Here is a 26449-nt window from a genome sequence, read left to right on the forward strand (position 1 = left end):
AAGGCTTGAGCTAAGTTTTATAAAATGATCCTGGGAATAATTTGTACCTGAATACTGATGTGAATGAGTGGATAGGAGAAGGTGAGGTAAAGATTTTAGATTTTAACTGGGGGGAAAATTGAAGAAAGTCCAACAAAAGGTATAGGACAAGTTCAAGGAACAAAAGCATGGCCAGAGAAATTTTTTTTCCTTATAGGGATGGAGGAATACTAGATTATTGAGCCAGCTTCTACTTGTGACCTCTGTACTTCTATGACCCCAATCCCCCTAAGATCTCCAAAAGTTCTTTTTTCTGTCCTCTCATGTAGATCAACAAAGTAACAGTATCCAGAGTGCCTTTTCCTTTGTTCCTTTTCCCAAAGTCATTTTTTTTCTAATATACTCTTTGTTTTAGAAGTGTGGGATTTTATTTTCTCCCTTCGGGTCTTTCTAGGAACCCAAGTCCATTAGCAATTCAAACCCAAGGTCTTGGTTCCCCCTCCATGAATTTTTATGTTCGTAGGGAACAGTAGCTCTTGCATGAGAAGCTGGGAACTCTGTTGCTATGGCAGTGGTTCAAAATGTATTTCCTTAAATGCATTCTTTGTAACTGTATCTCCATTTAGTTCATCTCCCAAATAATGAAGCCCAAAGTCCTGTCACGATCTCTGGCACAATGCTTCTCTTTGGGGTGCTTTCACTGTCTCTAAGTCTAAATACTGACTAGACTTTTAAAATCCAAGTGTGCAAGAAATAAAATGTTATTGTCTGACTCTGAATATCTGCATAATAGACTGCCTCATCTTGGGTTTTGTGTGTTCCTTAAGGTCTGCAGAAAAAGTTTCCTTTATGCCTTTATTTCTTAAATGTTTGTGGTTTCAACTGAATGCCAGACCCAGTTAGGAGCTGTTTTTCTCCTTTAAGTTCATGTGAGCCTAACTGATGCTCAGCCATCATGTCCTGAGGAGGGAAGATGGACTTGCTTTATCCAGTGTAAGTTCTCTAAAGCTACACCCTCAATTCTCTTTTAGGGGTGTTCCTAAGGAGTCCTGGAGCACTTTTTTCCCTTGCTCTTGAAAGCAAATGTTCTTTAACACAAAAGTATTTCCTAGCTTTTACCTAGGGGCCATTCCCAGGTGTGAGACATATACTGGTATATGTACATGTATGTGTATACAAACACATACATACATATGACAAAGTCAGAATTGAAACTACATATATATATATGTATATGTATATATATATATATATACATACTATTTCATTTTGTCATATTTACTTATATACAATGAGGGAAGTTGAACCTAGAGGACCTTTAAGATCCCTTCCAGTACTAAATCTATAATCTTAAATAATGGAAAGAGTTAAGAGTTTTGTCTCAGTTCTGTTTTTAACTAGCCAAATAAATTTCTCAAGTCATTGAATTTCTCTGGGCCTCATTTTCCTCATCTGTAAAATGGAGGTAATAGTCCTTGCACAGCCCATCTTAAAGAATTATTGTGAGAGGGAGATGAAGCAGTAATTATATGGAGCTTGCATATCAGTCTTAATCATTCTCCTTATCTTTAGAAACCCAGTCTCCTACATTAGAAGTCTCCAGGATCTAAGGAGAACCATGACTGGAGGACCTCTGGGCTCTAGATTACCAGAATGATACTCAGGATCTGAGACTGGCATAAGTTGAGCTCTCCCTCTAGAAGGAGATGGGGAATTGAAGAAATAAAATATCCAAAAAACCTGATGGTGTAACCTTGAGCTACCACTGTGTGATGGCCTCATAACTTTAGATTAGCTTTTGTTTCTTTTCTGTAACTTGGGGCCTATTGAAATGAAAAGAGTAATTCATAAACTAAATGTTCCCAGTTATGTAATGACTTGTTAATAGCTGGGCTTCTGGTTTTCATGAGGCTTTACTTTTTTTCCTTTCCAGTGAGTGAATTCAACTTCTTATAGATCTTTGGGAGGCTACACATTATTCTATCAATTGCCATCCTGTATTTTTAGGAAAATGACAACTGTGTTGAAAGGCTTTCTATACTCAACTGAAAGGGGGAAAATGTGCTGGTTCATTCTTGGATCCAGCCTGTTGTTAACAGCTGCTGACTCTAGTCAGGACTCTTCTTGTGTTTCTGAGACACATACACTCAGAGAAATCAAGCTGCAAGGGGAACCATAAGTAATATATTGGAGGATGAACTCAAGATATCAATGACTATTTTCCTCCAGGCTATACAGCAACTTTAAAACAGTTTAATTAATAAAATCTATGTTTGTCTTTTCCTGTTACAATATATTTGGACTTCTGCCTTCCATTATAAGCTAAAACTTTACTTTTATTATTAATGATTTTTTAATAGACATAGAGGAAATGTTTGTTATTTATATTTTTCATTTTTGTTTTCTAGGTATTCTGCCTTTAAGTCACTTCTTAGAAGGCAGTAGTATGTTCTTTCTTTTGAAAACTCGTAAATAAAAGGGACATTATAGCATACCAGAACTTAGGTCTGTTTTATATTTGTCTTTTTTTTTCTTTGACTACTTCATCCTTAATTTCATTGCTTTAAGTTTCCCTGCATTTTAAAATAATTGAACAACAAAGTGAAATGTCACTATTTCTTTCCTCCAGTCCTCCATCCAAATCCAACTGTAATTCTTCCCAAACTTAGATTCTTTCTAGTTTTGAAGGAAGAGGAGTAAGAATGGAAAGAGTAATGCTGTTATGCTTTTATCAAAGTAACTATTTCTCTTCCTTTAGCTGTGGTATGATTTCAATTTCTTTGGTCAAGTCATTGATCAAAAATATTTCCTTAATTTCATATCTTCAGCACTGGGGAAAGAAACAGATAGGTTAAGTAGCTATGGCTCAGCTGGATGTCTTCACTTAGCAGCTTCAGCCTAAGCCCATTATCCTTATTTTTTTTTAATCACTCTCCTCCATTTGGTGTTAGCATCTGTTTGTTAAATCACTTGTTAATATTTATCAACTTTAATTTTCTCTCTCAGATATACTTGTTTAGAAACCGATTTCATTGCCACAGGCTGTTGCTTTTTTTAAAAAAAAAAGTCTTCACCTGAATCATCACCAGCAAGAGCAAGGCTACTAAGCAAATTGTATTGTTGTGTTTTCTTTTCATCTTCTTTTGAAGGAGTAGAGAAAACTGTTGAACATCACAAAAGCCAAAATGCACAAAACCTTTCAGCAGACAAGTCCCAAGCATTTCCAGGAGATTCCAGCAATGACAATCAAGAACCAGGGTAAAAAAGCATTTTGTTTGAGAGAGATGCTGTGAGTAGAAAGCTGTGATTTCTTAATTCCTTGTCTTAAAGTGAACATGTTGGTTTTTTCCATATACTTTCTGATTTTTTGTGTGTGGCCTTATGTAGCTACTTTTACTGTATGATGCCCACTTTATTTAATCAACTATAGGCTTTTAGTCTTGTTTTTGTTTTAATCTTAAGCAATATAAAGCACTGTGCAGGAAAGAATGTTAAACTGTATCTGAGAACATTGGCCAGATGTAGGTGGATATCCTGTCCCTTTTCCAAATTAGAATAAAATATAACAATTAAACTTTTGAACAGTGCTGATGCTAAAGGATAGTAGCAGGATGTGACAATGCTACTCATAGATCAGCCCACACCCTACTTGTAGTTCCTGTTTTCTAGAAATAAGTTTAGAAGCTGACTTCCCTTGATTTAAAGTCAGCAAATATTCTCCAAGTACCTTCTATGTGCTAGGTCCCAGGGATATAAAAATGGAAACCTTCATTGCCCTTGAGGAACTTAGAATCCTAAGGGAAGAGGGCTGAACTGTGGCTAATGGTCCAATGTGACTGTATACAAATAAGGGCTATATGAGAGAAAATGGGATTAAGGTGAAAGGAAGATTTTATCCCAAAGATTCTAGAAAATTTGGAGTAACCCCTTTTGTCCATCTAGAGATGTGGAACCTGGGTCTGTTATCAGGAAAACCTGAGTTCAAATCTAGCCTCAAATAGTTACTGGAAGAGTCATTTAACCTGTTTGCCTCAGTTGTTTTCAACTGTGTAATGGAAATAATAATAGCACCTCCCTGCTAGTGGTGTTTGAAGATCAAATGAGATAATTTTGATAAAAAAAAGCATTTATCACAGAACTAGATTTATAAAATACTTCATTTCCTGCCCTTGTGACCTTGGTCTTGAGGAAAGAAAGGCAAATCAGGACAGAGGAAGATGAGATTAGGGCACATTTTAGCAGTCCAGTTTAGCATATGATGGAGGATATAATAGAATTACAAGGAAGAGAGAGCTTGGAGCCTGGTTGTGGTGATCTCAGGAGCCCTTGCAGGAACTGGTTTGTGGTTTATCCTGGGAGTGGCAGACAACAGAAGAGAACCATATCCCTGTGGAGGTAGACTGAGCCATGGTAGAGCTGGCCTCCACTGAATTTGGTGCTTCATTAAATGGGGAAGAGCAGACCCTGAAATTTAACTTGGGGAAGGGAGTGTTACCATCAACAGTATAGGGGAAGCTAAGAGACTGCACTTTTATAGAGAAGAGGAACTCCGTTGTGGATTACCGATGAGTTTCAGATCCCAATGGGACAGTTAGGTGGAGATATTCAGCAAGTAGTGAGAGAATAGACTTGAGGAGCAAACTTGAAGCTGGATATAGAAATAAGATTGTCCTTTGCACAGGGATGATCATTTCAGCTGAGGGAGGAAATAGAGTCAATCCCTAGGAACAAAACTTGGGGAGGAACATTGAAAACATACTGTATAAAGCCCATACACTTATCCTCTAAATCATTATGAGAGAGGACAGATACTGTTCCTTCCACTTGGTGGTAATAATAGTTCTATGTTATAATGAATAATGACAATATTCCCATTGAGTAGAAGAAATAAGAGGCCCACAACTTTCTCAGGATTACACCTATTTAAAGGCAGAGCCAGTGATTTTGACTCCTAGTCTCTTGCCATTTGCACCTGTAATAAGGTATTGTCCCATGCATACAAAGTCAATGCTCCTGATTATGGATTTTAGAGTAATGATAGGTTAACTTTGATCCAGCTACACCTTCTCCTCCCTCTGAGTGATAGCTTACATTTTTTTATTAAGATTTTGCAAGGCAAATGGGGTTAAGTGGCTTGCCCAAGGCCACACAGCTAGCTAATTATTAAGTGTCTGAGGCCTGATTTGAACTCAGGTACTCCTGACTCCAGGGCCAGTGCTCTATCCACTGTGCCACCTAGCCACCCCGATAGCTTACATTTTTTAAAGCTAGGAATAGGGATTTTTCTAGCCATACAAAGAGTAATGCTGTCTGGCCTATTAGGGGATCAAGACTTAGCTAGACTATCTAGCTAGAGATTAATTAATACACAGGGACCAAATGATCTACTATTGGAATTATTAGCCAAAACCTTCCCCAAGATAGTGAAGCACTTTCAGAATTCCATTAATTTTTTCCATCTTGATTGCCATCCGGCCCTGATTCAGGCCTTAAAAGCTTGGAATAGTAGAAAAACCTGCTGGTAGGCCCTGCTTTTCCAACTCACCCTTTTATAGTTGGCTACCCTTCAGGGAATGACCAGAGATAAAAAGAGGCACATAGCAGGAATGATGGTGTAAATTTGGTTGTTGAGTGTGAAATATAGTTGTGGAGAGTATTTGGGAAGACTGATCAGCTGCTTTTTGTGCTCCTGTGAGGAAATGATTCCATCAAAGCCATTTGGACTTGAGCTGAGTCTATGAGATTTGACTGACAGTAGTAGTTAATTTGGTGAAACTTGCTGACATATTGTTAGGCAGTGAGCCTCAAACCAACCCCCTAAAGGGAGATGTCATGTGTCATCCTTGACATGTCAGTGTGCAACATGAATCTGGCATGTTGCTTCCATGCCGACACACCAGCCCTCTTGTTGCCAATCGTTCCCAAATACTCTGACATCATTGGCTCTTGTTTGATTCTGCCACAGCTGCTGGAGAGACCAGAGGGAGCTATTATCAGCCCTTTCAGGAGCTGTTCTGAATGCTTTCCCTTCCATTCTCATTTCCAGGTCTTCCCTTTTGGAGTCCCAAATGCTGAGTGAGATCTGGAGCCCGCTTGACCATTCTAGGACTCTTCAGAAAGAAAATTCCTCTTCTGAAGAAAGGATCAGGAGGATTGCTGACCTGAAGAAAAAACAGCTGTGGCCACCTGGGGAACAAAGTGTGATGATGGAGCAATCTTGTGTGCTGAAACCAAGTTTTGGAAATGTTCAAACTGGGCCTCTCAGTAAGGGTTGGTGCTCTCATTTAATCCACACCAAGATTCTCTATTTGTTTTTTCTGTCAGTACTATTCATTAGCATTCACATGCTGGACCTGTCTGTTATGTGTCCTACTGTTTAAGGCCCATGAGAGGAAAGTAACATGAATTTGTCTTAAGTCTAGCAGTATCCTCCCCTGAGTGGGTTCAGTCCCAGGTGGGTCAGCTTCTCAAAAGTACAACTTTGACAGTTAGTCAGAAAAACTGCTGAGAGCTGAACTGATAGGCAGAACCCTATCCTCCTAGGAAAAACCAGCCAAAAAAAACCAAAGTTACTTATTTTCCGTGGATGGATGAAGGGACTAAATAAACTACACATTTATATCTACTAAATCATTTTAATGGAGTGCAAGTTTTATGACTTGTAAATCAGAGTTTTTAATTAATCAAAAAAAAGTTTTAAATTAATTCTAAAAAGCACATTAGCACAAAAGGTGCAATTTGGCATAAAAATGCCACATTTGGCCATGTTCATTAGTATCTTTTTAGGGCTATCATAAATTTCCTGTTTCTATGCTCAATTTCTGATGGAGTAACATTTTCTTAAACAGTTTTAGAGATGTATTTTGTTTTTAATTTGGTTTTAAGGCATGATGACTCTTAATGCATAAGCTAATTGTACTTGGGTGAATAAAAGACAAAAAAAAATGGCCATAACCTATCTTCATAGGCCTTTTTTGGTCTTACTTTGCACAATTAACAATTTACTGTTAAATATATTAGACTAAAAGTTCTTCCCTTTTTTTTTTTTTAGTGTGATGTACCTCTCAAACAGTCATGTGAAGCCAATGAACCCCTTCTCAGAATAATGTTTTCTTTAGGTTTTTGCAAGGCAGTGGGGTTAAGTGACTTGCCAAGGTCACACAGCTAGGTAATTTTTGAGTGTCTGAGGTTGGATTTGAACTCAGGTCTTCCTGACTCCAGGGACTGCTCCACCTAGCTGCCCCAAAATAAGGTTTTCAGATGCATTAAATAAAATACATAGAATTCCAAAAGGAAACCAATTATGTTTTAATGTAATTTTCAAGATATTTAAAAAACAAACAAGGACACAAAAATTAGATTATAGTGATCCCCTGAATACGACTTTTTTTCCTCTCTTCTTTAGAAACAACTCCTGAGTCAGAACCTGGAATCAAGGTATACCCTGGAAACACTGAATCCAGCCCTAAGGAAAATGCAGGCACTACCCTGAGAGATATTCTCAACCTGCCCTCTTCAACTTCTGCACTGAGCTCATTCCAGCTTCAGACTCTAGAAAGTATCAGCACTTCTGCTACTAATGCTCCTGATGGCAATGTGAGGGGGCAGCTGGAGGAAGCCTCTGCCTCAGAGAGGGTCAAAAAAAGAGGGACAGGCAGCTCCCAAATGTCCTTTGTGGCATCGGGTTTGACTCCCAAAGAACATGTGAGTGTGTCCATGTATAACTGACCAGGTGCATTGTTGCTTCCCTGGTAACTGCCATTATTTTCTTCTCATGGTACATTATCGTGGAGCACTGAATAAAGGGTAGCCTTTGTCAGAGTGGCCCTGGGATGCCACCCACAAGTCCATGCAATGTCATTTCTGTTGTTGATTTCTGAAAAATTGCTTCTAGGCAGCTTTGTTTTCCTGATTTTTGCTTCCTTGTTCATTATTTGACAAGTCACTTTTTCAGATGATAGCAGAAAGCAATTATGGAACTTTATGGAGCTTTTAAAAGTTATTTGGTTGAGTTTTTTTTCTTTTCATCTTAAACAGAAAGTAGGTGCCTGTCCTAGGCAGTAGTCCCTTTTTTCTCCACATCTCAGTGCACTTGGTGTTTCTCAGCATAAATTGACTGAATCTAACCCAATTCTAAACCTAGTGCCAGACAATGGCATTTGTCCAATGTTTATTTGTCTTTCCTCTGCCTTGCAACACAGTCATTCAGCAGTCTGCCCTGTCATTTCTGCCCTGCAACACCCCCTGCTATTAGGAATTTGGCCTCTTCTCTGGCCTATCTTGCCAAAGGCAAGAATGGTTTCCTATTGTGGAAAAATACCAACTGAAATATTAAGGATGCAGTTAACCTGTTTCTGCTTGGCCTGGAGATGTAATTCAGACATATGCAGGGCATTCACCTTCCCCATAATTTAGCATAATTGGTATCTTTTCATATAATTAAAAGAACTTAGTGAATATTTCTTTAAGCTCTTGACAGCTATAGAATGTCAAATGAGCTTTAGGGGTAAGCGATATTTATTGCAAACTGAATGAAGATACACAGTAATTCTTTCCTGTCTTTCTTAATAGCATCCTTCCCTAGGGTAAGATCCATCTCTAATTCTAACTTTTTTAGAGGTAGCCAGTGACTCAGCATACAGTTTTATATGTGGCTAGAAAGCCCTACTTCAGAACTGGCTTCAAACCCAGGAGCTAATAAATTAAACAGCAGGCTGATGTCTTTGATGACTTTCTTACCATCTTCTGTCTTTAAGCATAGGCAACACACTTTGTTTTAAAAACTCATACCAGTTCATTTGTGTTTGTTTAGGTCTCAATCACTTTCCCACACAGTCCAGATATCATTGGATAAATATTAGAGCTCCCTTTGCTTTAAGGGCCCAACATTTCAGACATTTAACTGTCTTTTTTCTTGACACAGGCAACTCTGAGCTGCAGATCAGTGCACAACTGACTTGGGTACATGTTATCTTTAAAAAAGAAAAGAAAACTTTTAAGCACTATTTGTACTTGTTGAAGTGTGGCAAATTTATGATGAAGCAGCTGACTGTATTACACATGATTAATTCCAAAGCTCATATTAAAATAATCTTTTCTGCAGTTACCGCTCTAACTGAATACTTTCATGGTGGGGATTTCAGCAAATAATCAGTTCAGAATTACTTATGATTCTGGCAGAGGGCAGTGGTAAAGGGAGGGAGGTTATCATTAGCTTCTATAAGCCAGCCTTTCTCTGAGCTCTGAGGCAGTGGTGGATGGTCTGATGGTATGGAAGAAGATGACCTGATCTCAGCCTTAATATCATTTAGTACATAAATGGTAGTGTTTTGTGGCCTTGGCTAGTTAATGATGGCACTTGATGAACAAAGTTATTTACCAAACAGGAGTTACCAGTTATGTCAACTGTGATTAAAATGGATCTGGTTAATTTCTTAAATTTATTGTCTTTTATATGGAGAACAGCTGGAAGGTGCTGTTTTCTTTTGGGAAAAGGATGTGTGATTCTTCGTTTAGTTTTTAACTTTACATGTATTAGAATTGATGGTTGTGACATTGACCTTTAGCATCATTGTGACTAATATTTGGTAGCCATCAGAGACTCGAATCTTGATTTCATGTCAGATAGAACTACTGCATGTCTTTCTGTGAAGATCGGATTTCTAGCAACTCATAAATTACTGGCTGAGGAATTTGAATTATAGTATAGTGGAGTGTCACCATACAAAGAAACTGTCTCAGGCAATCAAGCGGTTTCTGCTATTTACAGACAAAAATCAATACCATTTTGAAATCTTGGTTGTGTTTTACATGTCTCCTGACATGGAATGGTTCAGAATTTCTTCCTCTGAATTGTATTTTTTTATTAAAATGAGGTTTATTTTAGTACTTCAGCTATGCTAGAAAGCAAATCTTTTTATCCCTTAACTGATATGAATTCAAAGCCAGGATTTCTAATACTCAAAGCTGTCTAATACCACATTGGAAGCAATTTGATGTAATTCAATGTTTTGCTTGCTTTCAGATGCTAGTGCAGAAGTTTGCCAGGAAAACCCAAAGCACTCTATCTAATCAAATTACTGAAGGGACCACTCATGTCATAATGAAAACAGGTATACCAAGAACATTGTTAACTGACAAAACATGTTAACTCTCTTCCAGGTAAGAAATACCTGTCCTTAGAATTCAAGGGAAAAGAACAAAAATAGACAGTTAATGAAGTTTTAAAACGTCAAAATTCATTTTCTGTACTCTAGGAAGCAGTTCCTTAAGATTTACTTGAAATTCATTTTCATTGGCTACTTATTCAGTTGCATTGAATCCAAACAGATTTGTTATCATGATGACTGACATTAAGTGTGGATTCTAAATATTTCTTTTCTCAGATATTTTACTCTAGAGATCCTAGATTTAAGCTATTCTCTTGAATACTTTGTAAATTTTGATAAACTCTACTAATTTATCTAACAATTATAATTTTATTTTAAAAGTAGTTCTAGACATAATTATATGGCATATTCACAATAATTTCATATAATTCTGCATGAAATAAAACAAAAAATCCTACTAAATCATAGAACAAGGGGCGGCTTAGGTGGCGCAGTGGATAGAGTGCTGGTCCTGGAGTCAGGAGTAACTGAGTTCAAATCCAGCCTCAGACACTTAATAATTACCTAGTTGTGTGGCCTTGGGCATTCCACTTAACCCCATTTGCCTTGGAAAAACCTAAAAGAAAAAATATATACTACTACTACTACTAAATCATAGAACAATTTGCTCATTGCAAAAATTAAGGTGGAATTTTATCTCTCTCTCTAGAGAAGAGAAATTAAATCTAATTTTTTCTTTCTGCCCCCCAGAGACTGGGGAGATAAACCAATCACAGAACTGAAGTTTAAATGTTGATTTGTGATATCTTGAAAATGATCAAATCTCAGTTCTGTTGCTTCATTCCTTTGTTGGACCTGTCATTTGACCTCTGAACTGGCTGGCCTTTAAAGTGTATGAATCTCTGATCCTGTGCACTTGATTAAAAAAACCATATATTAAGAAGGTCATGCAGCACTGTCCAGTTTTCAAGTAGCTAATTTATTACCAAGATGGCTTGTGTTTGAAGTTCATTATTCCATCAACTTTGTCATCAGTTAAACAAGAAACTTTGCAGTATAGAAATATGGGGAATTTTTTGAAGAAGAGCTATTGCTGATGATGATTTGTCTGTTGGGTGTTTTAAGGTTTAATTAAATGCATTTCTTGTAAGTGTTTTTGCACAGCTTTTTTAATTCTCCAAAGAGAACTTTGAAGTACTGGTAAATAAACAGAAATTATTCTTTATCTGTTGTTTTCTGAAGTGTTGATATAAGAAAAAGAAAAAACCATGAGATCCTTGGCCACCAACTGACATATTTTCCAATTACCGCCTTGCAGAAATGCTTAAAGGTTAGGGGTCTCCAGGTCAAAGTTATAAGGGTAGGATTATCATTTCAGCATCATAGTTTCATACTTGGTATTTCTTCCTTCTAGATATAACCATGCACTAAAACAAATTTTTTCTCTTTGGGTCTAGCAACATTATTAGCCTAGGCCATGCAACTTGTAGAGAGAGATCCTTTTACTCCTGTGATGGTCCCAACTCTTCTAGCTTCTACTTCCCTTCCCCAACATGGGTGGAATTGTCAGCTCTTCTCTCATGGGCTAGAACCTCCTGAGCCCACTATAGCAAGACTTTCAGATTTAGTTATCAACTCCTACTGACTTCTTGTATTGTTTTTACTTTGTAGATGATGAGTTTGTGTGTGAACGAACTCTGAAGTACTTTTTGGGCATTGCAGGAGGGAAATGGGTAGTGAGTTTTCTGTGTAAGTACAATTTAACACTACCCCCTCTACCCTTCATGCTTTTCTTTTCTGCCTTTATTTTATTTTTTACACATAATGTCTTAACACCTGAGATTTCTACAGTTCTGAGTCTGAATACCCAAAAGGCCTTTAATGATTATACTAAATTGGTTTTATCTTTAATGTATATTGCTTTGTTCAGATAAGCAGGCAATGCTGGGGAAATGGGTTTCTTTTCATAACTAATAGGATCTAATCTGTTCTGAGCAATTTCAGTCTGTGAAGGAGGCTTTCTTTAGATATTGGACTAAAATCGCTGTGCATCAGGCAATTTCTAACATTTGAATTAAGCAGCAGCCCTGCCTCAGGAAAGAATCTTTGCTATACATCTTATAAATCTTTGACTTTTTAGAACAGTTATATGTTATCTCTTCTGCTAGTGTTCTGTGAAAATTCCTTTTTCCCCAGCTACATAGAGACTCAATTTTTTTATATTTAAAAAAATTTTTTTTGTTTTCCAAATTTTTTTCTCACCCTCCTTCAGGGTCATCCCCCCCCCACTGATAGTAAGCAGTTTGATATAGGTTATACATATTCAATCATGCAAAACATATTACCATATTATTCGTGTTGTGGGGGGAAGACAAATCCAAAAGGGGGGGGATTTTAATACAGAAAGTGAAAAACAGTATGTTTTGATCTACGTTCAGACTCAAGTCTTTGTTTGGAAGTGGATGGCATTATATTACTGAGAAAAGCTAAATCATTTCACAATTGATCATCATTCTATATTCTTGTACTGCATACTGTTCTCCTGCTTCTGCTCACTTCACTTTTCCCCACATGTTTCTTGACCAAATCATTGTCAGAAACAGTGTTTTTTCACTTATATATGACCTTTCTTTTTATGATCTTCTCTTCAGGGGTGGTACAGTCTTTTAAAGAAGGAAAGGTGCTGCCTGAGGTAAGTTGATGTCCTTGATGTCCTAAAATAGCCAGAGACAGGCCTTATGCCAGGAAGTATGAATGACTTCCTGGTGAAGAGTAGTGATAATGGGGGTGACTATAATGGGCAAGTAGAATACCTGGAGTGGAAATTCAGGAGAATCACACAAATATTTATTAAGTACCTTCTAAATGTGCCTTGCATTGGGGATACAAAGATGAAAATAACAGTCCCTACCCTCAGGGAGCTTATGTTTTAACAGCAGAAAATCTGTGATCATTCTCTAGACTTAATCTGGTTTTAATGCAGTTCTCAAAGCCCATTGATGCAGAATTATTACTTTTTTATTATTATGCTCATTGGTAATATAGGTTGCATTATAATCATAAATAAATATTAAATTCTGTGTGAGGCCCTTGACAAGTTTTTGTTGGGCATTGTGACCCAGCAGAGCTAAAAGGTTGAACATTCATTCTCCAGAATTTCCAAAGAAAGATTTAATTGAAAGAGGAAGGGGAAGGTACTTCAAAACAAAAGGAGTGAGACAGTCCCAGAGAAACAGACTCAGTATGACTGTCCATATAGACACTTTCCTGTCCAGTAGTGGTGGTAGTGGTAGTGGTAGTAATAGTAGCTGTAGCTCTTCACTGCTCTGGTTAAAACAAGACCTTTTTAATAAGAAATGAAATTTATTCTCCCTCCTACTTGCTATGTTACTGGAGATGTCAGTAGCATAGCAAGTAGGAGGGAGAATAATTTCAGAACAGAACCAACCATGTAGGCATGTTTATCATTAGTCTAATTTTATTGCTTCATTTGGCTTTTCAAAACTTTGCACAGCCATACTCTGTTCATCCAAGTGACTCCTCTATGACTGAGCACGAAGATAAAAGAATTTTCACGTGTTGGTGTTCTAATACTATAAGAATGATCCACCTAGACCTGGAAGATGACCTTAAGAGACCCTCTAGTCCAGCCTCCTCATATTTCAGATGAGAAAAGTTAGGCAAGATTCACATTGTCCAGGATCACATGTAGTAAGTAAGCATCAGAGGGAAGATTGAACCCAGATCTTCTGACTCCAGAGCAAGTGCCCTTTTACTCAACCTGCCTCCTTTATCAGAAAAATAAATGCAAAGGATATCTGACCTCCCTTCTGTTTCCAAGTAGTAGTTAGTACTTTTTTAATCTAACCTTTGACCTCTTCCACTTCCATCTTTTTTTCCCTTCAATCCAAATCAAACTTCCCATTTTCCTTACTATAAGAAGTCCATTTTATCTTCTAGATTACATTAACCATGGAAATTTCTCATTCGGATTTGGAATATCAAAAAACCCTTTTCTCTTTAGAATAGCAATATACAATTTGATTTAAAAGAGGAGGGATATTTCTGTTATCATTACACAGCAAAGTATTATCAGTTTAATCTAAATGCTAAGCAATATTTCCAGAAGAGATGATATTGTAAGTTTAAATACATTATGTCCTAGTAAGGAGAAAAGCCAGTTTCTAGTTTCTGCCAACAGATTTGCCTCTGAACGGACTGCAGCAGTTGAGATGCCAGTCATTTCATCTAGCCTGCCAGATTTAGTGACCGTGGACAAAGAGCAGCCCAGGAAAGTTTAGCTCCCTTAAAGGGACATAACTTCCATCTAAAAACCAAAGAACCATCTTTTTCTTTGTCCTTTTCTTTCTTACAGTGTGACTTTGAAGTCAGAGGAGATGTCATCAATGGGAGAAACCACCGAGGCCCAGAGAGAGCAAGAGAATCTCAGGAGATGAAGGTAAAGCCACTGGATAAGAGCTTCCTCACATAGGTGCCATGACTTCACCTCATTTACACAGAAAAAAGCCGGCATTGCCAAGACTCTTTTGTGGATGTCTTATCTAAAAGATGATTCTTTTTCATGATGACTACCTGTTGGTATTTCTCTTGTGCTACAGACCTAAGACACCTGCTCTTCTGGAGTGACCAAAGGCTTATGTTCCTGGCTTATGATTTTCAACCACAATGTTTTAATTCCTTCTCTTTTGAGAGAGTACACCCAACACTTGAGAATGGAACCCCTCCTGCTGAAGAACATCCTTGCCTTCTCTAGCCACAGGCAGTGGCAGTGACAGAAATAGCACTGTGCAGAGAAAAGATCTAGAAGATAAGCACCTGTCAGGCCTAAAACATTGAATCCAAGGGTCAGTCTAGCCTCAGACATAACCACTCTACCTATTCAGCCCTGGCAGCATATTCCTTTAGACTTTTATCTTCAAACGCTGAAAAGAAGCTGATGTCATTTGCTTCCTCCACTCTCTAGAGAGTTGCAGCATAAGATGGTTAATTGTTTTGTTTTACCACATTGTATGTGTAAGGTTGAGTTGGCCCAGATCCCTCCCCCACTTGAAAAGAAACACTCTTCTTGATGCTTCTGCCTGGTTGGGGTTTTTTTCATGTGCAGGGACCTTTGTATGGCACTGAGGGAAAGTGTCTGGTCAAAATGATGAAACTGTGAAGATGCTAAATGTCATGATGTCTTCTTCCTGTCAGGAAGAAATGTATTTGTTGAGGAGCTCAAACTGCAAATCTTTTATCTTCTCATTAGAGGCCTTTGTCAGCAAGTGTCAACCAAGCATTAGATTTGAAAAGTTCCAATCATGAAATTTTTCACGTAATATTTGGCTCAGAGGAGACACCTCACTAGAACTTGAGCATTTTGACATCACCAACCAGTGACATTGGGGCAGTGATGTTAGGGCAGGTATTTCATTTTCACAGGGGGCATAGTCAATATAAATGGGACCCATCACTTATAATGAGAGCAAAGTTGTTCCTTTTCATTCAAAAAGCTACAAAATAACATTGAAGTAATAGCCTGAAGTGCATCTCATCTTTATTTTCTCTTGGGTTTTCAGCTCTTTCAGCTCTCAACTTTAAGGGAAAAGGAGTATTTAGATTATTTTCATAATTGTTTCTTCTGAAAAGGAGGAGGGCACATTACAGAATGAGATATAAGTAACATGACACCCTCTTCATCTTGGAAATTTTTTTATTATTTATTTATTTTTTTTTTTTAGGTTTCTGCAAGGCAAATAGGGTTAAGTGGCTTGCCCAAGGCCACACAGCTAGGTAATTAATTATTAAGTGTCTGAGACCGGATTTGAACCCAGGTACTCCTGACTCCAGGGCTGGTGTTTTATCCACTACGCTACCTAGCCACCCCATGTTGTTAATTTTCAATACCCTCAAACTTTCAAAAGCATTTATTAAGCATCTGTCATGTAAAGTATACTCAGCTTTCAAAAAATGAATATTTTCAAAAGAGACTTTTACTTCGTAATAAGGATTAGGGGAGGGACGGCGGATGGCTAGGTGGCACAGTGGATAAAGTACCAGCCCTGGAGCCAGGAGTACCTGAGTTCAAATCTGACCTCACACACTTAGTAATTACCTAGCTGTGTGACCTTGGCCAAGCCACTTAGCCCCATTGCCGTGCAAAAAAAAACCCCTAAAAATAAAATAAGAATAAGGGCAAATTATAAAGGGAAATCACCTGTATAATGTGATATGGGCTCCTTCCCTTGGAGAACAAGCAATCAAACCAGTACAAGAAGATGTCTTTTCCCTTTGGAGATTGATGTTTTCTGCAGCTATCTATGAAGGCCCAGTAGAAAGTCAAAGGAATTTTTTACTTTTGAAAGTAGAAAGGGGAAGTATTCTACCAAACTCCTACTATAATATGTTTCTACTGGGGAGATAAAATACAAGAGAAAGAAAACTATAGTCCTATATTTGTAAGGAATAGTGATATAAAATATTAAGAAAGATACCACAATAACATGTTAAAAGGAAAATGAACTCCCAGCAGGCTGGATTTTTACCAGGATTTCTGTATTGATTCAATATCTGGAAAACAATAAATAATGCAGTTTTAATAACAAAAAAAATCACATTAGTCAGTAGATACATGAAAAGCTTCTTTTAATATACATCTTTGTATTAAAAATCATAGAAATAAATAGACCATTCCTTAATAAAATGACTCCTATTTGAACTTACGACTTAGCATTATCTGTAATAAACACTAGAGGCCTTTTTAGTAAGATCAGGTATAAAAAAAAAAGTCCATTGATGCCACTCTTATTTGATATTAGTAGGAATAAAAATTCCATTCAAAATAACTATAAAATGTAAAAAATATTTGGAAGTCTGACTTCCAAGGTCCACAAAGACAGTCATAGCACATTCTTTACAAAAAGAGACCTAAATATTGGCAAGTTATTACCTACTCATATTTAAACTTTTCTAATGTAATAAAAATGATAATAATACTTATATTAATTTACAGATTCCGTATCATACCAATCAAAATCCCAAAAAGTTACTTTAGGGAAGCAGAAAAATAAAATTCATCTAGAAGAACAAAAGGTCAAGAAGCTCAAAGGAAATAAAGAACAAAGATTGGAAAGGAAGGGAGTTTGCACTGCCAGACCAGAACTAAGAAGCAAATGAACATGGTTGAGTAAACCAAAGGACCTGAACTGTGCAACAGAACCTTCTGGGAGAGACGTAAAGCAATCTGATCTGTGTCTTATACTGTCTGCCATCTTAAGTTCCAAATGCATAAATGACCTTGATATTAAAGGTCATCTCAGAGGCAGAGAAGACTTTTGCAGATATAGATCAGGAAAGAGACAGAGAACATCTCAGGAGATAAAAATGAACAATGGTGATTACATAAAGTCCAAAATATTGTACTGGAGCAATATTGATATTAGAATTAGCAGGGAAAGTTTTTTAATTTAATATTCTCATTTTGTACAAATAATGTTTTTTATACATTAATAAAATATTCTTGTTTAAGAGTAAGCAAAATACCCCCTCCCCCAAAAAATATAGACTCCTTGAGCAATAAAGTAAAGGGGAGAGAAAAAAATTAAAATTAAAAAAATAATAGTAATAAATGTAGGTATGGCCAGGTGGCGCAGTGGACAGAGCACCAGCCCTGGAGCCAGGAGCACCCGAGCCCATATCCAGCCCCATACACTCAACAATCACCCAGCTGTGTGACATGCAAGCCACCCTAACCCCACTACCCTAGCAGGGAAAGAGTTCTGAGGGAAATTACAACAAATTTCTCTACTAATGGTTGGACTGCTCTCCAAATGTATTAGGTCAAATGCCACTCCCCAATAGATAAATGGTCAGCTAGACAGAGAACACTGATCAAGAGATTCCTGTGTGGTAGTGATAGGCAAAAATCATCCCCTGCTGCCAAGGAGCTCACATCTAAAAGGGAAGACAAACAAGAAAATAACGAGGTGCCTACAGTTATTTTTATTTTGTAACAGCACAAACTCATACAAGGTGCTGGAGATACAAAGACAAAAGTTAAATAATCCCCACTCAAAAGGCGCTTTTCATTCTATCGGAGAAGGCTACACATGTACCTTGGTAAATATGCTTGGAATATATAACAGTCCCCAACTACAGGGAGCCTGCCATTTGGCATGGAGTGATATAAAAGTGACAAAGCATTCTAACACACCTCATCTTTGATCTATGAAACAACCCTCAGTTAGAAAGGCACAATTAATGGTCTCCATTTTACAGCTGAGGAAACAGCAAAACGAATGACTTGTCCATAGTCACAAGGCTGATAAATGGCAGAGCTAGGTCAGGAACTAAGGTCTTCTGACTACAAGTCAAGCCTTTCAACTCTACAAAATTGCCCTATAGACAGGAAAAAAAACAGCAAAAAGACTTTCTGACCTGTGACAGAATTCTGAACTTTGAATTGATGTTTATTGTTTCTAAGAAATAACAATGAAAACCATCAAAGTTAAAGGAAGAGAGAAGTGTTTCCCAAGAGCTTCATTTAGTGACTAAAGAATTCTTTACTCCTTGATTATTTTCATTTATCTTTCCCCAGATCTTCAAGGGTCTAGAAATCTGTTGCTGTGGACCATTTACAGATATGTCAACAGGTAAGACAATGAGGGTCTATGTAGTAACATTCTTATAACAGCTATTCCTTTGTAACAAACAAACCTAAGGCAAGGAGAGTAGTGTAGGATCAGCTAGCCTCTATATCTGTCTGACTTCCCAAAATCCTCTTCCAATTAATGAGGCTTTCCAGGTGTAGATCTGAAAATATTGTTCTGTACCCAAACCTGGAGTAGAGAAGTGGTTTTTTGGTTTTTTTAATTCTTGCTTTAAGAAAAAGGGAAATTAATCAGTGGGGAGGAAGATGACTTAGATGTTAATGATGATTGAAAATCATACTGCTCAGTTCTCCCAAGCCACCCTCTACCCACACATTCCTCCTGATAACATTTTAAGATGGAAGATTGCATGACTTCAACATAAGCTTGTGGGCCAGGAACTCTGCATGGACTCAGAACAGCAGTATTGGAGGGAAGGCTTTCGGTCAACATTTTCTAATTTAAATTTCACCTAAGTCATTATGTGCATATCAGATGTAATGATTCAAGTAATTCCTCTTCAGACCAAGTGTTCCCATTTTATCATACTCACATTCACACACTCCTCCCCTGGTCAGATTCAATCTGCCTTCTATGTAGCTCAAGTCTTCCTCAATTTAGGGGTGAGACCTAGGAAGGCTTAAGTGCCCATATCAGTGATGCACTGAGTCAGCAACAGGGATGCCAGCAGAGGTATACAAAATACTTTCCTTTTGTCTTTAGTTTGCTTTGTTATTGGTTATTGATTGGGCTTTGTGAAATTTCCAGACATATTGTTGCCAAGACATTTGAGATTAATTTGTTCTTTCATATAATGAAAACTCACCTGAAACAGGTCTACCACACTTCCTTCATGGAGGCTTTGTTAGAAGTACTACTGACCTGATCTCAGCTACCCTTTACCCCATTCAGAGACACACCTCCAACTCTCATTCCTGTCTCTTACATTTCTTACTAATCTGGAAAATGTAGACTGGTGAGAATTTACACCCACATAAAACTTCATGCAAGAATAGATGCAGACATAGCAAGAAGTTAGCTCCCCTATCTGATAGGTTTTACTCTCATTTTCCTTGCAAAAGCCAAGCAGTGTATCATCTCTGGAAATGACCTAGACTTCAGAAACTTTTTCTGGCTGCCACTATCCTATAAGCATGTGTATTCTGACTCCTTGGCTCTAAACCCTCTTAGCATGATAAAACTCTGGCCTGGGTGATATTTATTTTTTGACTGAATGAATTATCCTCCTGTCTCTTGACATTTGCAGTAATTACCACTGAATGTGGTACTCTCTACCAACATGATTATCAATTACTGGCTCAGCCTTAGGAAGAAAGGTTGCCCTTTTTTCTTATCCATAGTTTCTTAGCAAGTGATTTAGCAAATTAATAGAAATTATCTAGGATTTTTTTTCTTTTCAAGTATCTCTTTGATGAGAGATTGTCAAGTCTATTATCTTAGCTCTTGAGTCTCTACATTCATTTCATTCCACCTTTTAAAATTAAAACCTGTTAGTTTTATAAGTTTCCAAGTGAGTGGTCAATTCAATGAGTGATCATCCTTCTAAGGCTCAGGGTCACATGTCCCCTCAAAGGGGAGCAGCTTTAGTTTCCACATGCTTGTCAAGTTCAGGAAAGAGGATATGGGAAATCTTTTACTGAAATGCTCTTGTTCATTAATTAAGCATTAAGATACCCATTGTTTAGAGATAGTTGGATTAGGTACAGAACTGTAATATGTGGGCAATGCTGCATTGTAAATGCACCAGAGAGTTGCAAGATGTGCTCTGAAAGTACAAACAGGAAGATTATTTCAGAAAGGGGAAATCAGTAAAGGCTTCCTAGTGAAAATGGCACTTTATAGGACTTTAAAGGGTAGATAAGGGAAAGTATTCCAGTACTAAACCCTTTGAGGCCATGTGCAATGTTCAAAGAACGATGAGTAGAAAGGGACTTGTCATGACAAGACAGTTTGAATCTTCCTCTGAAGATCCTGTGGAGTCACAGAAGAGATGAATAGAGAAATGGTGTGACCAGAACTATTAATAATAAAGAAAGATGAAGTGGGTTGGATGGGAGAAAGAACAGTCAAAACTGGAGAGAAGGGAGGCAGGCAGCAAGGGAGATCAGGTAGGAGGTGGTAGATACTGCAAAGTAGGATTGGTAGGACCTTGGTGAATGTCTAGATATGACAGGTGATGAGGAATGAGAACCAGAGCTGTATGGATGGATAGCTAGTTGGATGATGGCAGCACAGAAAGAATCCAGCCTAAAAGATATTCAGGTTTAGAACAGAGCCATGTTTTTGGACTTCATAATGGGAGTTGCTAGTGGAACATATTAATGGTGATGTCCTAGAGGTACAAACAGATAGCCACTACAATAGTAGTGATAACTTAAAAGTTGTGTAGCACTCTTAAGCACCATTTCCTTTAACATCCAAAACAAATCAAGCACTAAACACCTGAGGCTTAGAGACATCAGACTGGAGGTAGTGGGAGAAAAAGGAAAGAAGAGAGAGAACCAGAGAGAGCCCCATATTAAGAAGTTACCACATCAGAAAACTGAGGAGTCCCCAGAGGAGATAAAGAGAAACTAGGGAGCTAATAAAAGAACTAAGAGAATATCTAATAGGAGGGCACATTTGTCAAAAGCAACATGAAGAGAAGCAGCTAGGTGGCAGGCACAATGGATAGAGCATCAGCCTTGGAGTCAGGAGGACTTGAGTTCAAATATGGCCTCACTTAATAATTATCTAGCTGTGTGTCCTTGGGCAAGTCACTTAACCCCATTGCCTTGCAAAAAAAGCAACAGGTAAGATGAGGAATGAAAATAATCGACAATTAGCAAGTCATTCTTGACCTTTTGAGAGAGGAATTTCAGACTGTAAGGGGTTGAAGAGATTAATGAGTTTTTTGGATGCTTCATTCTCCTAAAGGACCATGATATCAGGAAAATAATGCCATGACATGCAAATGACCTGGATTTAGGAGTGGGAGGGCTGTACAAAGTGACTCTCACTTTCTCCTCTGGAGTCCAGTGGCCAGATATAGATAAGAAAATCTGGATGTGGTGGGAGACTTGGTCCTTTTTAAGCTAAAGTCTTTAATAGGTCTCAGTTTGATTTAGGCAATGTTCATTCAGTGATTAAGGCTAGGTAGAAAATGAGATGGGGGGGGCTAGGTGGCACAGTAGATAGAGCACCAGCCCTGGAGTCAGGAGTACCTGAGTTCAAATCCAGCCTTAAACACTTAATAATTGCCTAGCTATGTGGCCTTGGGCAAGTCATTTAACTCCATTGCCTTACAAAAACCTTTTAAAAAATGAGACAGAATGATCTCTTACCAGTCCAAAAAAAAAATTGGGGAAGGGAAGACCCACTGGATTTCTGACCAAAACAAACTATTGTTATTTATATTTACTCTAAGTCAACCAGGTCCCAGTGACCAAGTGGGGCTTGACCCTCAAACCTATTGACCTATCAGTATAACCCAGAGTGATTAGTTGCTAGATGAAAGCACCAGTTACAACTTTGGCAAGAACTTTATCAATAAAAGAAAAAAAGTGTGATAGCTGAATAGAAGAGGGAGGGCATTGGGGGGACTTGAACATGTTTCCAAGAACAACTGGAAAATCAAAGATGGAAGATGTGTGTGAAAGAAGTGATTACTAGAGTATACATAATGATGCCAGAGGAAATGAGATCATAGGGTACAGGTAGAACGACTATCCTTTGTGATCCAGGGAAAGAGAGTGGCTAATGGTGATGAAAGATCAAAATTCCTGAGATTCCTGGGTAGTGAATAGTGAAACAAAAATAATGGACTGTGGTCAAAGCCAGAATAAGTTGAAATGGATTGGAAGTACAAAAATTAGTCAAGACAAAAGTAGAGCAGGTTGTAGGTAGGTTAAAGTGGAGTCTGAAGTATAATTGTCAAGATGTGGTAGAGCCAGAGGCCCTGGGTTCAAATCCCTTTCTACCACTCTTACTACTCCTATGACTTTGGTGCATCATTATATCTGTTTGATTTCTCTTTCATTGCCTGTAAAAGGAAAGGGTTGAATTAGATGATCTCTACTATTCCTTCCAACTCTAAATCCATCATCCTAATTAGAATTGTCCAAAAGAGGTTGAAGAAGTTAGGAGTTCTCTCTTGGTAGAAATCTTTAAACCAAGACCAGATGACTATCAGCCTTGTTTCAGAAGGGATTCTTAGCTAGGTATTGGTCTGACTTGGTGACTTCATCTCCCTTCTCAGGTTTGATATGATGTGATTGTGGGTAGAGAAAAGAGGATGACTCCAAACCAGAAAATAAAATCACTGTTTTAAAAAACCTTAAGATGAAAGGTTGCTGATGGATGGTGATGAGAATAATCTGGAAGTAATGGTGGGGAGCAAGAAGTATGTTCATTATTCACTTTTTTAGCTCTGTTAAAGGAAATGGGAGTAGGAGGAATGAAAGTTCACTCTACAATCTTTAGAACTTGGAGTGTTCATTTGTTGGTTTTCCAAAGAGTATACCTCTATGAGCTTTGTCCCCAAGCCTTCATCAAGGGAAGTCAGAGAACGAAGAGACTGACGATCATATGACAGATCTCTTACTTCAGTGAAGAGTATTTCCAAAGAAGTATAGAGTCTTCCAAGGAGGATGCATTGAGGAAGACACAAAGCATGTTATTCGAAGGGCTTTTTTGTCAATTGAGCAGGAGTTCTAGAGTGCACGATGGAATGGATTGTGATAGTCTAAATGGGGGGGGGGGGTGAAAGCATGCCAAGGGACTGTTCTTGGACTGTTCACTCCTCAACAAGACAGGTGATTAGCATTAATGAGCTGGCATTACAGGAAGTAGATTGGTGTGGTTGTAGAGTAGATAGACCTTAAGCAGGAGGGAACCTACTGAGAGAGCTGACCCCAGACCTTCCAAGAGTTTGCAATGTTGATTCTCCATGGAGTGTGCTGAGCCTCCATGAAACTTTGTCCCTTAGGATAGCACAGAAAGTTGGCCTGAGATGTAACAAGAGCAAAAATAGAGTTAGAAGGGCAAAGGCTTATGGGAAATGATGGGATAATAAACGTGAACATTGTAATGTGGTTTTCGTGGCTCATGCAGATCACTTAGAGTGGATGGTACGTCTGTGCGGGGCCTCGGTAGTGAAGAAACCTTCCTCGTTGAGGCTCAGAGTGGTGAGTATTGTGCAGCAGAGGACAGGGACTCAGTTTGGGGTTAACCAGGAGGAACAGAGGTGCCATGTACTCTCATGACAGTGGTGAGGCAGGACAAGTCAGCTCTTGGGAGCTCGTGGTTCAGAAACATCCCTACCCCACCACCATCTAGTTTTTTCTGATCTTGAAGAACCATTGATCTAAGAATCCTTAGAATCATGAAGATGGAAAAAAAGTGCCTTGGAGATCTAGTAGTTGTGCCTCCTCATTGGATAGAGGGAGAAACTGAAACACAAAGTGAGAGCAAGTGACCACATAGCCCGCTAATGAGAGCCTGTGTCGGAGAAGTTGGGTCTCCTGAGCCCTCATTAGTGTCAAATTGACTTTCCTGCAAGTTACTTTCCCTCCCATGACCAAAGGTTCATTTCTTACTCATCCCCTAGCTATCCATAAGCTGTTTCACCACAAAGCAGTATGTTGGGACTTTTCCCCTTTCCCCTCCCTTTTACATAGGACAGTATGTATATACATATATATGGATGTATTTATGTAAATTGTTTTTCACCTCTGGGGATCACAGGATTCTTCTCCAGTTGTGGTCGTTCAGCCTGATGCCTGGGAAGATGACAGCATTTTTCAGAGTAAGATGCCCTTGCGTGCCACGCGTGCGTGCATGTGTGCGCGTGTGTGTGCGTGTGTGTGTGTGTGTGTGTGTGTGTGTGTAGAGAGAGAGATGGAGATGACCATTGGGGCCAGCCCCTTCATTTTACAAATGAGGAAACCTGACTAGGCAGGTGTTCAGGTTTGTTCCAAGCCACACCGATGGTCAGCACCAGAGGCAAGATGTTAATCCAGGGCTCAGAGTCATCCCTCTTTGCCTTCATCTAGGCTCTTTCCAGTGAATGTTTGAACCCATGTTCTCTGACTTCAAATACAATCTGTCTACTAATCCAATATAGCAAAATATCTTGTTAGCTTTTTTAAAAAGCCATTTCTAGGATAGTTCTGGCATATTGTGTTGATTGATAAGATTTCCCAAAGAAATGAGACTTTACTATCAGGGTCTTCCCCCCCCTTAGAAGTTTTAGTATATGCTATGATTTTCTGGGGTTCATGATAAAAGAACTTTAGAACAAAGAATTTGTTCTTATCTCAGAAGCTCCTGCACCAACTTCTGTGGGAGGGGGTGGCTAGACCCTAAAATCTGGGCATCAGAGGACACGATCCTGATTTCTGGCTTGTGCTTTATGTCATCCCCAGGAATCAGACTGGTATGTGAAGCACCCATAGTGACCCGGGAGTGGGTGCTGGACAGCGTTGCCTGCTATCAGTGCCAGGAGTTGGACAGCTACATGATAATCCAGAGCTCCTTGGGCTCCTGATCCTCCCTGGCAGGAGGTGGAGGCTTGGGTTCTGGTAACCTGCCAAGGCCCACCCAAGGAGCAGCTTCCTGAGCAGAGGCAGTTTCTTTGACTTATCCTGCCCTTCTGCAGTCTTGATTGCAAAACATTTTGTGTCAGCCTGGAGAGTGTGTGTGTGGATGGGTGGGTGGGTGGGTGGGGGTGGGTGTGCATGTGTGTGCATGCACATGCACAGGTACCTTTTTAAAAGACTTCCTGCTTCAATCTCCCTTTTGAAATCTGCCTTGAGCACAAAATGTGGTGATTTGTCACCTACAAAAGAATTTAAAAGCAGAATCTTCACAAAGAGAGAGAAAGAGAGCAAGTTGCTGATTCATTATTAATCATGACAGCCCTGTCCCTGCATATTTACTCCAGGGGAGCTTAAACACATAGTCATTTGTGAAAGCAACACTGGGACTTAAGGTTTGGGTTTGCTCAGCCTCCTGAGGGTCATTTGTTTGCCTAAGTGTCCTAGTGAATCATTTTAAAGGGAATTTAGGGGGACATAAATGGTGTGACTGAATCTTTAGGGGTACCAATGTGCAGAAGTTTGGGGGGGAAACACGAAAAGTCAGCCTCTAGCTGATTAATCCCTAAAGAAACTCTTAGCACTGCTGGGCTGGAATCAAAGGAATCACTTCTGTAATTCATCAATGGTATTAAATTAGATGTATATGATATATAACATTAACTTAAAAATATTAGACCTCTTGGTAAAAATATTTCATGTCTATAAAATGACAGTTCCCAACAAGAGGGATGATGTTGCTTTCCTTAAGGAGAAAAGATTGCTGAATCATAAAGCTTTATAAATGATTTTCTGTGCTAAAGAAAAAATGTTTCCATAAATGCATCATCTAAAACCATTTATAGCCATTGGAAGGACTAGTTCTTCCCTAGAATTTCACTGTACCCAGGCAATCATGACTTGTTTGTGCAAAGTATATTTTGTAAATATTGTGATACTTGATAGCAAATAAACTTGATGGCAAATACTTCATGTAATTTAGACTGATTGCTGTCATGGCTACTCGTCAGCTCAATTGTCTTCACACCATCTTTGGAGGAAGGAGGCATCTCCCCAAAGTAATAGCAGAAAATTTCTCATGCCATATTCTATAATGAGACTACCCTAAGAGCAATCC

General features: G+C 38.5%; 1 protein-coding gene across 4 annotated transcripts in view; it reads left to right on the forward strand.

The window, feature by feature from the left end:
• The window catches only part of BRCA1 (BRCA1 DNA repair associated), a 76854-nt gene extending 51422 nt beyond the window's left edge, over positions 1-25432 (forward strand). For 2 of the 4 annotated variants that reach the window (XM_074223796.1, XM_074223799.1), the window contains 11 exons: positions 3129-3237; positions 6026-6249; positions 7385-7683; positions 10004-10091; positions 11760-11837; positions 12740-12780; positions 14464-14547; positions 18685-18739; positions 23849-23922; positions 24482-24542; positions 25162-25432. In XM_074223796.1, the coding sequence (XP_074079897.1) occupies positions 3129-3237; positions 6026-6249; positions 7385-7683; positions 10004-10091; positions 11760-11837; positions 12740-12780; positions 14464-14547; positions 18685-18739; positions 23849-23922; positions 24482-24542; positions 25162-25283 (1235 nt within the window). In that variant the 3' untranslated portion in view covers positions 25284-25432. The other 2 variants (XM_074223797.1, XM_074223798.1) reach the window with 2 other exon arrangements.
• Positions 25433-26449: the final 1017 nt, after the last annotated feature.

This window comes from Macrotis lagotis, chromosome 2, assembly GCF_037893015.1.
Source record: "Macrotis lagotis isolate mMagLag1 chromosome 2, bilby.v1.9.chrom.fasta, whole genome shotgun sequence".
NCBI lineage: Eukaryota > Metazoa > Chordata > Mammalia > Peramelemorphia > Peramelidae > Macrotis > Macrotis lagotis.